The 15,011-nt window shown below is 38.0% G+C and overlaps 1 protein-coding gene across 1 annotated transcript; it reads left to right on the top strand.

Moving 5' to 3' along the window:
• Positions 1–384: 384 nt before the first annotated feature.
• Positions 385–6,611, top strand: LOC106152506 (exosome complex component MTR3). The gene is made up of 8 exons (XM_086994304.1): positions 385–641; positions 1,186–1,243; positions 3,024–3,102; positions 3,409–3,641; positions 4,015–4,100; positions 5,212–5,271; positions 5,793–5,906; positions 6,117–6,611. Exons 1-8 carry the CDS (start codon positions 552–554, stop codon positions 6,219–6,221), a joined length of 825 nt encoding a protein of 274 aa, XP_086850430.1. The 5' UTR covers positions 385–551; the 3' UTR covers positions 6,222–6,611.
• Positions 6,612–15,011: the final 8,400 nt, after the last annotated feature.

Below are 15,011 nucleotides of genomic sequence, written 5' to 3'. Positions count from 1 at the left end.
GGGCCTAAACACCCCATTTAAGTGATTTCACACCAACCAAATGCCGATTTTAACTCCTCCAATATTTACACCACTTAAATTAATTTTCTTCTTTTACAAGTTTTTTTTTTTTTTTTTTTTTTGCATACTACAGTAGGCCTAACGTTAATAGTCAACCGTCGTCGAGAAGGACTAGAGTGCTTGAAAACCACCTTATAAAGCGCATAAATATGGCACTGTCTTGTCAGAAAAAAGGTAACGTGTTGAGACATAAGTGCAGATACATATGCATGCACAAAGCATCAGATGATCATTATATATGAAAACCAAATACCAAAATTATATCGAAAAGTAGGACTCATATCTCTCCTTTTTGCCCGCTAATTGGTAATGCGATTGCCAGTTATTTCCCATTACTTGTTGTCACTTCCGGTAAACAGGCATGGCGAATTTTTCTTTTCTTCCAACGGGGTGATGTGGAATCCTTTCGTTTTCCAGATAATGTGACTTCCATAGCGGTAAAGGTGCACATATTTCAACCAGCATTATCTGTACCTCCATGTTTAGTGACAATGCCCATAGACACAAGAAGAATCCCGTGTCCGGAGGAGAGTCGGAGCTTTTATGACTTCGAGAAAGATACGAAAGAGACCGTGGCTTTGGTATGTCTGTGTTTGGATGAACTCGAGGAAATTTCAGAATCTAATTTAAACCTTGATTTTTAACATATTTGATGAAAATTAAAATTTTCTACGGCAGTATTTGAGATTTTTGGCTAACAATCTATGCAACAACAATGTATGGACAAGCAATGTTGTGGAAAGGAATTTAAATTAAAAGCAAAAGTAAGAGAGGGAGAGGATAAAAAATGCTTATTTCCCTTATATACTATGTCGTGGTGGCCATTTAAAAGTAACTGATAGAAATAATGCCTCAATGACTTAAATTTTTTGCATTTAATCATGTAGTGCATTTATCATTGCATTAATTAAATGTACAGAGTCCTACCTACATGCGGGATAAAAAAGTAACCAACATGACAGAAATGATATTCATCTCTTTTTGAGGGATTTTATTATTTTAATGTGAAAAAAGTACTGAAGAGAACCTGTAGAAATTAAAGAGGTTCCCATCTTTGCTCTTTGTAAAGTGCCCTTGTTTGCAAACCTTTGTCTTTTTGTATAGTATACAAAATGCTTGTTTTAGGTAAATGAACACAATCAGAGAAATGATGGAAGAGGTCCTGATCAAGTCCGTCCCATTTGTAAGTATGTCAAAAATCTCTCTCTCTCTCTCTCTCTCTCTCTCTCTCTCTCTCTCTCTCTCTCTCTCTCTCTCTCTCTCTCATATCCACTCTCAAAAACAATCAGAAATATACAGTGACAACACAGAATGTACACAGTAATCATAAAATGAACAGACATATAAGCTGAAAGTGACAACACAAACATGCACAGTAATCAGAATGTTAGAAACAAAAAGAGCACTTGACAACACAGACAAACAGTTGTCAGAATATATACAAACACAAATAATGACAAAACACACAAAGAGATCAGAATATACACAAACATAGTGATAACAGGGAATGAACACATCAGTCAGAATATATATTAACACAAATACTAACAGTGAGAACGACGAATGTGCACACTGATTATCACTGATTAAATTCAGTCCTCTACATAATGATAATAAGATACACTTGCATTTATTTCTTGTATTAACAGTGTATGAAATGGCCGCCTGCCCGCCAGCCCGAGGCTGGTAACTTTCAGGCCGGGCGGGTAAGATTTGCAGATTACCCGCCCGACGGGCTGGCTGTTTTTACAGCCTATTTTCACCTTTTATTTTGTCTATGTTCACAAGCGATTTCAGCAAAATATCAAATAAACTCACTGTTTTCACCCACTTTCATAGAAGCAAAGAACTAACCATAGCTTGCAATCGAACGCTCGTATCGAAATGTAACCAACAGTCTCCCTCTCAGTGGCCTCGTTTTCGAAGTTCTGTCTGTGTGATATGAAGTTGAAAGACAATTTGAAACGAGGCACAATGTTCTTAACCAGCTTCAGTGCACAGCAGATAACGTTACGTCATTGTTTTGTGTAGAGGAGATACCGCGAGTAGCAATTTGTAGGTTGAGAGTAATAAAAATGTGAAAGTATAAAAAGTTAGGATATTGATTAAATCGACTTATAGGTACATGAAGTGCTTATAATCAACAGTAATAAAGGCAATGGAGGCAAATAAAAGGAGAATTTTACAAAAAATTTGAATCCCAAAATTATGAGAGAACGTACGAGTTTACGCCGTGCGTCAGATGTAGTTCTTTTCCCACGTGCTTTCATCTTGGGCTGTCAAAAATGAAAAAATTCTATCAAGTCCGATAGAGAAGTTCACAAAAGAAAAACAATTGAGGAAAGAAATAAAACTAACAAAGATTACGACAGAACCAAACAAAAGAGAACAAATTGGGACCAATGGAAAGGTGACTTCGATTTGCAATTAGTCGAGCGGCAACATTTTTTTTCGTAAAACCGTAACTCGAAAGTATCACGCATTGCGGCCCTGAAAATTTTTGGTATTTTAGATGGTGAATGGTGCCATTTGGTATGGTTTAGAACTATGATTCAACTAGTGAAAATCTTATTTCAAGAGGTGAGTTTTTTTTACAGAAATTAAAAGGGGGCGTCAGGAGCTCTTGACCCCCTCTAAATCCAACACTGACAAGGTATCATTCAGTAGAAATTCCAAACAATTTCTAAATTTCCATGCATAAGGCATGATATTGCCCTGTCATTTCCAAATTACTCTCCCAAGAATGCATTCTAGACCCCCTCAGCATACCTCTCTTAACTCTAGGGGCTATCATAAATAGGGCAGGTAACTACATGGCCGGGCTGGTAACTTTTCAGAGTTACCTGCCCGGCGGTCTGGCTAGTAATTTCCTTGAATTTCATACACTGAACTTGTAAGTACTTATAGTGTTTAAATGTGCCATAGTCTTCACATTTGATTCATTTAGTTTTTTTAAATTCTAGTTTTAAAATCTGGGGTCATAAGCCAAGCCAAGGGGTCTGCCTATCTTGAGATGGACAAGACAAAGATCATGTGTGCAGTGTGAGTTTTTTTTTTTTTTTTATATATATAATATAAAATTGCCCTTTATTCTTTACATCATAATTTAAGAAATTGATCTAATCAGATTATTCAGGAGCTTTGGGTAACTACTAGTATGTTTTCAAAATTTTGGTATTTGCAGAGGAATTTTTTTTTTAATTGTAAGGTGTCAGTATATTTGCCAGGTATTAAGGATAATTTATTGTGCTATTTTAATATAGGTATTTTCATTATACAGGTTATGTGTCTTTGTATTTTCCAGCGACTGGATAGTTAATATTTCAATATATAATATTTATTCTCCAGGTATGGTCCTCGACAGGTTAGAAGAGAGGACTTCAGTCTGCAGGGACAACTCACCTGTGAGTTCAAGTTTTTAACTTTCTCCTGCAAGTATAGGCGGCAGCACCAGCAAGACAACCAGGAGAAAGACTATTCAGTGATATTATTAGAGGCATTAGAACCAGCTGTAAGACTGGAGAAGTTCCCAAAGGCCAAGCTTGATATCTTTGTGACAGTTTTGGAAGATGATGGAAGTTGTAAGAAAAACTTTCATTTCAATTGCCATTTTGTTAGATTACTTTGCTTTTTTTGTCTTTTTTTAAAATAAATTTGCCAAGGTGAATTTAGTTGGTTTTATTTACTTTAAATATTATGGGCGTCAAAAATGTTCATTTCTGTATTGACCGATAAAGTTTAATTACTGATAATACTAATATTGTTTATATTTTGAATTTCAAAGGTGTCATTGTAAGATAAAGTTGTTATTGAAGATGTTTACTTTGGGTTCCATTTTATATGTGAAAATGAAAGAGGACTTTATACATACATTTCATCATAAGAGAATTAGGAGGAAGATATTTTTGTGTCCATTCTATGAATCAATGTACATTTATTTTTTTCTCATCTCAGCTTTAAGTGGAGCCATTACAGCAGTCTCAGTGGCACTGGCAGATGCAGGGATAGAGATGTATGATCTTGTTGTTGGGGCTGCTCTGGTGAGTCTTTGGACATTGTGCTTATACTGTCACACCTAACGCATCTGGTGTCACACCTAACACATCCAGTGTCACACCTAACACATCCAGTGTCACACCTAACGCATCTGGTGTCACACCTAACACATCCAGTGTCACACCTAACACATCCAGTGTCACACCTAACACATCCAGTGTCACACCTAACACATCCAGTGTCACACCTAACGCATCTGGTGTCACACCTAACACATGAAAACATACGTTGCCACACCTGACACAACACAGTCCGTGTCCTACTAAACACGTTCAGTGCCACACTTTGCACATTCATTCAGACACCAAACACATTTAATCAAACACCAAGGGCATTCTATGTCAGGCCTAACACTTTTAGTGAAACACCAAACACATCTCTTGTCACACCTAACACATCCAGTGTCACACCTAACACATCTCTTGTCACACCTAACACATCCAGTGTCACACCTAACACATCTCTTGTCACACCTAACACAAACACTCCGTACCCCATGTGACGCATTCTGTGTAACACCTAACACATTCAGTCAATCACCTAGCATTTTAAGTGTCACACTCATTATACAAATTGAACAAGAGCCACATACAAAAATATTTCTTTTAGTTATGTCCCATTTTACAGTGTTCTCAAGCAGATATATGACAGTTTGTGTCACACCCTAATTATCACACCCAGTGCAGTATAATAACACCTAAATACTCCGTGTCACATCTAACACATTCTGTGTCACATTCAACATACCAGGTCCATCAAGCTTAATCATTTGATATTTTCACATTTTAAAATCACAGTCTTGGCACTCCCAATACAATTTGTGCCACAATTAACAAACTATATCACAGCTAACACATTGATTATCACAATTAACACTTTTTCTCTCATGTAACATAATCTATGTCAAAACTTGTACAGAGTCACATTGAATACACTATAGTTTTAATTATATCTCTTTGTCACTTCTAAATAATTTCAGTGCTCCATTAAACAGAACTATGCATTTTTATCTCATATTATATTTTGTTTTTGGATACTTTTAATTAAGCATCAAAATGATTGTCTATTTTTAAATTATTTCTTTAATAATTTCAGAGACAAAATGGGAAGATGGTACTTATGGACCCCTGTGGACCAGAGGAATATAGACCAGAGGTGGGTAAAATAAAAAATATTTTTTTTACTTCCAAGTCTGACCAACTAAAATTAGGCTTTTATTTCAGTTGACTCCCTTCTTTCTTGAGAGATAATTGTTTTAGTTTACATACTCTGCATTACTAGCCAACTAATGAACTACAACTGTGGATTTGCCTTGTCATTTTAAAAATAGTGAAATTCCTAAAGGTTACATGATATAAATAGTCTGCTTGGGCCAATAGACATTTAGTATTTTTTCTTCTCTCAGAAGACTATGCATATAATGAGTAAATAGGCATCATCCAAGGTGACTTAAAAGAGGCTGATTAGAGTGGGTAATGTTATTTGACACAAAAAAGAAGAGCAATCTCTCTGAACTCAGAAGTGGGGTTAACTTATAATAAATAAGCAATTATGGTGAAACTTAATACACTGAGAATGTTGTAATACATGTAGAAAGCAATACAAAAATGTTATACCAAACGTGGGGTATAAACTGAGTGTGGCAGAGACTGAGGCTAGATTCTCCTTATTTTCAGAGAGCACCAGCAGAGGTGAACCAGGGCAGTATCACTGTGGGACTGATGCCCTCTATGCACCAGGTGGCAGCACTGGCTTTGAGAGGAGAACTAGATCAGCAGACGACAGCCAAGGTGAGTTTTGATTGGTCAGTTTATGGCACGTTTTTTGACCTACTGATTTATATATATATATATATATATATATATATATATATATATATACATATATATATATTTTTTTAAATATTTTTTGTACTTAACCCCGAGGCTTGAGTTTAGAATTAATTTTGTTAATATATGTAAAAAAAAGTAAATAATCATCTTTTTCTCTTTTATATACAGGGTATCAAATTATGTATAGAAACTTGCCAGAAAATTTATCCAGTGGTGCAAGAATGTCTCATACAATCAGTGAAGAAAAAGCTTGCAGAGCAGAAACCAGAGTGATTTGTGAAGTCCACAATTTTCTTGAGGACAAGTGCCGTGATTCGCAAGCAAGTGGTGCCCCTAGTGAGAGGAATGGAAACCAACAGCTGGCACTGGAATCGAATTGTCTGAGCAACACTATTGACTGGAGAAATGATTTGGTGTAAAAAGCAGATGTTTACACAGATGTTGCAACAAATCATGTTTTTTCTTTATAATTGTAACCGTGTTTTAGCTACTGCTAAATGGGTTTATCTGAAAGATTTCCAAAACCTGTTGTTGTCAGGTTTAACATATACACTCATGCAGAGAGAGAGAGAGAGAGAGAGAGAGATTGGAAATAAAAGAAAACTGGCAAAGCAAATTGCTAAAATAAAATATTGACGTTTCAAATAAAATTTAGTGAAAGCATTCCTCGTGTCGTTATGATGTGTATTGGCATATGAAACATCACAGTCGTTTGTGAAGAATTGTTTAGGGTTTTTAGGATGCTTCTAACTAGAATTAAGATATATATCTATTTTTTTTATCTGGGGTCATCAATAGCAACAGCTTATAAACTGTTATACTTTCGTTGTCCATTTTATGATCAAAAGCTCCCACCCTTTCCTGGTAAAGTACCTATGTCTTGGGAGTTCTACCCCCTTTGTTATATATAGTTAAACAAAATGACGGTGACAGAATGGTGATCAGAATAAAAACAGACATAGACTGCATTCCCACAGATTTTAGATGATCTATCCCCGTGGGGAGCCTCGCTAGATTACTGTCAGCTTAGCCGGCTTAAATGTCTGTTCTGCCCATTAAAAGCTGTAAGGGGATAATTAACTTTCGTGCGCGCTCGGCTGACAGCAATTTAGCATGAACCCCCAGGGAGTTAGGTCGATCCAGATGGATCGATCTAAATCTGTGGGAATGCAGTCTTAGGCTGCATTCAGATCAGTTGACTGACTAGTCCGAGGGTCAAATAAACTACCGAGCTACTTGAATGCTTCCCCCTGTGGAATTTATTCAGTGTCTTTCAGTACATTAAACTGCAAGCTTTTTAGCGGGTCGCCATATTTGATCCGCGGACTGGTTAGTTCACTGTTCGTATTTAGTGTCTGTACATAAAAACTTTAAAATAAGCGCAACCATGCCGACAACTGTACTTTTAGCAGAAACGATGACAAATTTAATTCATGCCACCGTTAATCTGATTTAAGATAGATTTAGAAGAGCACGTCTTCAACGAATATCATATTCCAGTACTTAACGGTGAATAGGGTGACGCTTAATATACGCTAAGCCTGATAACGGCGTCAAAGGTTGCGTGGAAACTCATTACTTTTTTATCAGTTAATCTAATCAGACAAACCATCCGTCCTATTATTACGTCAAAAGCCCCCAGGCGCGATCATATTCCAGGAAAATCGGATCAGCATCAGTTAATGATTAAACGTCGTGAATTATGGATAGATGCTCCCCTGGGATGTTTGGCTTAACCCTGGGCTTTATTCTATTACTAGAGAATTTCTGTCTTCTAATAATGACGATCGTACATTTATTCAGCATTAGATGCATTAGGCTAAAAAGATAAACAAAAAAAAAAAAATAAATAAATAAATAAATAAAGAGAGATTGTGTGTGTGTGTGTGTGTGTGTGTGTGTGTGAGAGAGAGAGAGAGAGAGAGAGCCCTGCAATGCCTTGAAGTAAACAGAGACGTAGCAGAACAGAGGAGAGCCATTGTGCTAGCGGCAGATAAGACAAAAACGTCCCAACGCTCCGGTCGTTCAGGTCGTTCAGAAGAACCTGATGCCACAGTGTTTTATCTCCCTCGGCATATACATCCAATTGAAATAACGACCCGTTACACTGATGTACATCATTTAGGAGACTGTACTGGCTGCCGCTATTTGGCGTATAATCATCGTATATTAACGACTTGCAGTTTAGTACTGGTGAAAGGCACTACGTGGTTTAGAAACCTTTATTGCTCGGTGCTAGCGTTGAAATGCAGGCTACAAAAGCAGCGGTGTGGGTAATGGTGGTTGTCGCACTAGGATGTCTGGTACAGCAAGGTTAGGGGTGTCTTTATTATTTTATTTATATTGATTATGACGTGATGTTATAATGTGAATTATGTGTGCGATTTTATGTATGTACTGTTTTATGCCTTTCACTCTTGGCGTGTTAATAAATAAAATGTATACTTCCTTTCTTTATTAGTTTATTAATTTATTTACTTATTTAGTTATTTTTCTAGTTATTCTTTTTTTTTTACTATTTTCATTTTGTTTGCATCTTAATTACTTATCAGTATATTTATCCATCTACATTCTTGATCTATAAGGTTGCCTAGCTGATTGTACATTGTTTTTCAAGGTTGTCTTTCGCTGTCCTGTATAAAGTTCGTATTATTGAACATTGATATGTGAAACAGTCTGAATCTTTGCAGCGATCGTTGCTTTTGGATGATTTCGATATAGAGATGTACTAATAATCAATAATAATAAAAAAAAAAAAATGAGTGAAAAGCGCCGAGACAGCTGGATCGAAATTAGCTCGTTTTTGACTCATACTGGTAGTGGATATACTTTATCGACGATTGGTATATTGCTGAAATATCCGATATTCTAATTTTAATTTTATACTTAAAGGGTACAAATCAGGATTGTATGCTTTCTAATAATTTCATGGGAGCATTCACAATGAAACTCTCGGTCTACGTAGCTTGATCTAACTCCGCAGGGACTCTCGCTGAATGAAATCAGATTAAGATATTAACATGTCCCCTCTTGGCATTGAGGAGAACACTGACAAGCTGGTTATTATACGTTATGATCTCTACATTAAACGTTGGAAACAAGAGGAGGTGTGTTAGTCTAACTTTGAACCTGAATGCATTCAGCGAGGGTCCCTGCAGAGTTGGATCGATCTATGTAGACCGATAGCTTCATTGGGATCGACGCCTACTAGTATATTCATTATGCTTCCAGCCGAGTCATCCGTTTGTTACCCAGGATTCTGTCATTCAAGATGTCGAAATGGGCTCCTGCACCGTGGAAAGAAATTTCTCACAGGGCAGTGTCAGGGCGACGCGTGCCAATGCTCCAATTCGTGTGCGCTGGCGAAGAGCCAATTTTACTGGCCACAGGGGGCGTGCCAGGACTTGTGTGACGAGATCTGGGGCTCGATCTCGCGTGGCGGGGAATGCGAGAGCGAGAATTTCAACCTGTGTCGTTGTTTGTAATACCACGTGAATATTGTGACCTCTTCTTATTACAAACAACAATAAAGAAACTATAGAAAGACGCACAGAGAAGTAGAGCACTCTTTATAATTCGACGGAGCATATCCAAAGACTTGTTTAGCTGTTATTATGCGTGTTTGAGGTTACCGTGATAAAATTTGTGAAATGATTATAACGGTACAAATTTAATTCCGTAGAGTTAACTACGAGAGCACGTACTTGCGCTACGGAATATGCAATAAAATCGTTAAAAAATATTAGAAAAAAGCTTGGATGCAGTTGAAAGTATGATCAACTTTTGTCAGACTCACCCCTGTGCTCGTATGATAATTTGGTAGAGAATTTCTGAATATTGAGCTAAAAATGTAAATGTAAAAAAAAGAACAAATAACGATTTCATTGGATATTATGTATTGTTTCATTCTGTACAGAAACCATGCAATGGGGAAGGGTAAATTTAGGGGGCTGGGGGGGGGGGGGCAGGGCATTCCAGACACCCACCCTGCAGTAGGCTTAATGATTACTCAGTCAATTTAACCTGATTCTCGGATATCACCAAGTGAACAGAAAAACTGCAAATGACATTCTTCAAAGAAAGACATTCTTGGGATCTGTACTGAACGACACTTTCTTTCATTACTGGAAAATTTGTCGCAAAACAGCTCATGTTTAAACGGTGTCGAATGCGACACGAAGGCATGTCCTTTATCATGCTATGCTGTATGACAACTGATATGGACACTTCACAAACGTGTAATTAACTCTCCATATCTATTTATAGGGGAAACGTGCTTCATAACATCGGAGGGCGAACAGCATCAGCCAGTGTGATATGAAATGTTGTCCCATATACTAATCTTAATACTCCACCTAACCCAAACTTATACTAATTATATGGGTCCGGGGCTTCCATTCATGGACCACATTGATATCATGCTTGACACATCGATACAGTTCTGTTTTCAGAATATGACCATGCAGGTTGTCTATTTGCATTTGTTTGATTGATAATGCATGGGTTTCTTTACGAGAGCTAAAAATAAAATTAAAAAAGAGAAATAACCTTGGAAGAGAAACGTACAATGGAAAGACAGCGGTTTTGGTTGTCTTTTCGATCTAATTTCTTTCCTTTTTGTTTTCATTTCATTTCATATTATTTATTTATTTATTTTTGGAAAAAAAGACACGTATTAAATAAATGCTGTTGTGTGCTCAATACAAGAGAGAAAAATTTCATTTCAGATATAAGTCATCCAATCACGAAAGGCCGGTCGAGAATTTGACTTGATGATCAATTACGGACCGACGCAATGCGAGAAATATCGTGTCACAATAATTATCTATAATCATACATTGTTTATATACTCCTGAACAGTGATGCCTAAACAGTGATGTCAAACCATGTGACGATACTAGTGCAGTTCACAATTGTTGACTAGACAGATAAGCCCAAATATAACCGTGCTATTCATTTACGCATGCGCCCGTGCAGAATAGCTACTAGTACTGCACTAATAATTCTTTACGATATGACGGACAAAAATATATACGTCTAGTTTGTAAGAGTTGTGATTACAGCTTATAGTTCATTGACATGAACATTATTTATTTTTGAACATTATACTCATTAGAGAGTGAATAAAAGAAACGTTTCAAATTGTGAATTAAATGTCATCTATACCGTGTATTCTCTTAATATAGATTCGAATTCAGTCATATGACATGGAAGGGCGTTTAATTAGTGTGACTACGCGCTGTCACGTGTTTCGATTTGAAAATAGAAACAGAATTCATTTGTTGTACTGGTGAAAGTTTTAATTATCACAGATTTTGTTGAGTTTCATTATTTTTTGGACCGATTCCGATGCATCACATTCGTGGATACGTCTAAACATTCTGCCGGGTTAATTAGTCCTATGGGCAGTGTTGGGAGTTTGCTGTGAGCGAATTGAGACTTGTAGCTGATGAAAAATTCAACAAAGGACAATGACACTTGCTAACAGAGACACAGGAGCGCTTGCTAACTGCACGGCGTTTAATACAAGCCAATACGGATTCGGTGGTTTAATCCCCACAGCAGACGACCGAAGTTTCACGCCACTTCTTGTACAGGGGATACTGCTGGGCCTCGTAAGCCTTTTCGGAATCTTGTTCAATTTACTTTCACTGTTTGTCGTATGCAAGGAAAGATACAGGCACTCCACGACATTCTGTCTCTTTACATTCTTAGGAATATCCGACTCATTTTATCTTATGTGTTGTATTTTATTCGGTCCCCTTCGGTTCTCTACAGCATACATCGGGGTGGGACATTACGAAGTTGCGTGGACTTTCATGGAACCGTTTGTCTTCCCATTAGCCATGACAGGATTAACGTTTAGTAACTGGGTGATCGTTTTAAAGGCGGTTGACAGGTACTTGTCTGTCTGTCACCCTTTGAAGTCCAACACCTGGTGCACAGTTAAGCACGTGCGACGTGAATCTTTAGTGGCAGCAGTGGGAGCGATAGCTTTGAACATTCCTTGGTTCTTCCGCGAGAGGACCGTGACTTTTCCAAATGAGGGAAACTGTACTGGATCAGTAGAGCGCTACGTAAATGTTGTATACGGCATCAGCAACAGCGATGTAGCGGTTTCAATACACAGTAGCGTCGTCGTGCTCTTGAACTGTATCGTCCCTTTCGGTGCTCTAATTTACTGCAACGCCAGATTCATACTGACAATGAGGAGATCCAACACACGAGTAACGGCGTTTCCGGAAACAGACGATTATCTCATGGAATATCTTCAAAAATTCGACTCCAGAATCACGAAGCTTTTAATAATCTCAATACTTATGTTGTTTGTTTCTCAATTGCCGTTCGGTTTTGCTATAATTTCACATATCCCTATAGTAAAGAAATTGTTAGCTTTATCGAAAGTTGAATGGGAATATCTCTCTCTCGTCTCACTTTCGCTTACAGCTTTACAGCCTGCAACAAACTCGTTTTTCTTTTTCATTTTTGCGAAACGATTCAGGAAGCTCTTCAAGGCTGGAGTCAGGAGGTGCTTTAGCGGCTGCCGTAAACAAGGGATGACTGTTACGACAATCCAAGGATGTGAACTGACAAGGGGCGACTCCACGCGAGATCTCCTGGGTCATTTAGGAGAGCTCAGCTACGAAGTACACAACGAAGACTTGCTAGGAAGCATGTGACATGAAGCATATGACATCACTTATTTGAATTTTAAAATCTGTCATCAGCTCATAGATATGGACATCTTTAAAACTTGCTTAAATCTCAGTTCTCAATGTTAACTCGTGCAGTTTGACCTTAACTTGAATCTACTGGATACAATGTGGTTTCTTTTCAATTTTCTTTATTAAAAAAAATTATATAATTGTAAAAATAAAATCAAGAAAGGGATGATAAAAAGCTCACGAAAGAACCATAATTAGTGATCACCATGCAAATTACATATATGTTAATCTGTAAGGGCGAAATTCAGTACCTTTTAGGGTTTGGGGTTTTCACTTTGAGAGATACAGTTTTCTGTATTGCATGAGCTTCAGATACAGGTATTGACAACTTAATAGCCAGACCATTACTTAGTTCTAAGAGTCTCCTAAATGGAACCCCCACGTTCGACGCAGCCCGGTAACCAAATTAATTTTGATCAGTACATTGGGTTTTCCAGGGCCGTAGCCTGAGCAAAATGCCAGGGGGGGGGGGGGCAGTAAGCAGACACGAGGGGGCGAAGCTCACGAGGGGGGGGCAGGGCGTTGGAGGGGGTGTCCCCCTCCCACGGTGTGGAAAATTTTTAAAAACTGTATGTATAATACTGCATTCTGGTGCATTTTAACTGTTATTTATTGCTCAATCGGAAGTCAGAAATTGCGGGTTCATTTTGCCATAAGTACAGTCATTTTTTCAACACAACACGCCAATTGGACTTCATTTCGTAGATTGTCTCAGGATCAGGAATAACGTTTCTTCCTCTGTGGACAAGCAAGAGAGCCAATCCGCGCATTTTCTCACAGAATTGATACCAACTTTGCAATTTTTTTTCTTCCTGCGCGATTATTTTTTTGTACCTCAAATCCCAGGGGGGGGGGGGGGGGGGGGGGGGGGCAGCTGCCCCCCTGCCCCCTCGGAGGCTACGGCCCTGGTTTCTCTAAGGGATCCCCCCTCCCCCCCACACACGCACACACCAACACACACACAATCTCCTAAGCGTTAAATTACATGTTAAGTCCAGTTGCAATACAAAAAAGTGCATCTATCTATGTGACAAGAGCTTTAGTCGGACTGTGTATTGTGCTTTGATGATACGACCTAATCATTTACGATCCTAAACCATATTTAGTCGAGAAAATGAGCCATTTATGCTTCATTGCGGCAATAGTCATTATCTATTTATAAAAAAACCAACGCGCCCTTGATCAAAGGAGGCAGCTCATACTGTAATTATAAGTTTTAACAGTGAGCTCTTTACACCCTGAGTTTATAACGTTTGTTGACTGCATAATGCAGAAGGCATTATTATATATAATTATTATATATAATTTAGAAGGCATTATGCAAGTCTTATTACTCGTTTTCCCACAGGCAGCCAGTAATGATTGTTTATTCAGTTCGTTATGCTGCTTTTTTTTTTTTTAACGGCGGAGGATGATCAGAGAGAGCGTAGTGCGTAGTACGGTAAGGGGAAAGAATTAAGTACCTTCCCCAGATAGAGGTCATTCTCCTGGATAGTCAGATAAATCTCATTCCAAAAGGAATTAGATGTCTACTCGTGGCAGACATCTGATTGTTTAACGTACACATTTTCAATATTATAAATGCTGATTGACAAAATTCCATTGTTATATTTTTAAGAAGTGATTTAAAAGTGACCCTGTGAGAATCAGGGTGGATAGTTGTTATGGTATCATTATCCGCCGACGAGATTAACCCATTGATGTAGGAGATAGAAAATGATAAATTTAGGGAAAAGAGGACTAAAATATTGGAATTTTATCGCTACCCTTGATGTTAATCTCTCTCTCTCTCTCTCTCTCTCACACACACACACACACACACACACACACATGCACGCATTTGCTCACATACCTAATTGTTTCTTTCTTTCCCTCTCTCTCTCCCTCTTTCTCTCTCTCTCTCTCTCTTTCAAGCACACCCACACACACACCCTTTATTTCTCCCAAGAAGTTATAATGAGAGTCTCTTTATAACTTCTTGTTTCTCCTTACTGCATTCAATCCAAACCCACACTTTGCAATAACGAAGTTATTCATGCATTGACATGGAACGAACTAAAAAGCCTCTCTGTTATCCCGCGGTCGTCATAACAAGAAGGTCAATACCGGTAGCTCTTCTACTTGACAGCAGCAGTACTGATGACTCATCTCCCCTCCCGTCTGGGGGGGAAACATCTGAGACTTCGACCCCGTTCCCATACCTAGATCGATCTAACAGGCTCCATCCATCGCTAAATTGCTTTCAGACATTCGTGAAAGTTGAGCACATCGTTAAATTGCGACATTACCTCGAAAAACTACACAATAAACCATTTGATGAAATATTTTAAGAGTATAC

Source organism: Lingula anatina, chromosome 8, assembly GCF_051362555.1.
Source record: "Lingula anatina isolate TDL-2025a chromosome 8, LinAna3.0, whole genome shotgun sequence".
NCBI lineage: Eukaryota > Metazoa > Brachiopoda > Lingulata > Lingulida > Lingulidae > Lingula > Lingula anatina.
Note: the sequence above shows the minus strand (reverse complement) of the source record. Positions and strands in the feature narration are given on the sequence as shown.

Coding starts and splice junctions, on each gene's coding strand:
- LOC106152506 (XM_086994304.1), top strand. CDS start 552: ATGCCCATAGACACAAGAAGAATCCCGTGTCCGGAGGAGAGTCGGAGC. Junction 642..1,185: donor CGAAAGAGACCGTGGCTTTG/GTATGTCTGTGT, acceptor TGCTTGTTTTAG/GTAAATGAACACAATCAGAG. Junction 5,907..6,116: donor ATCAGCAGACGACAGCCAAG/GTGAGTTTTGAT, acceptor TTTTATATACAG/GGTATCAAATTATGTATAGA.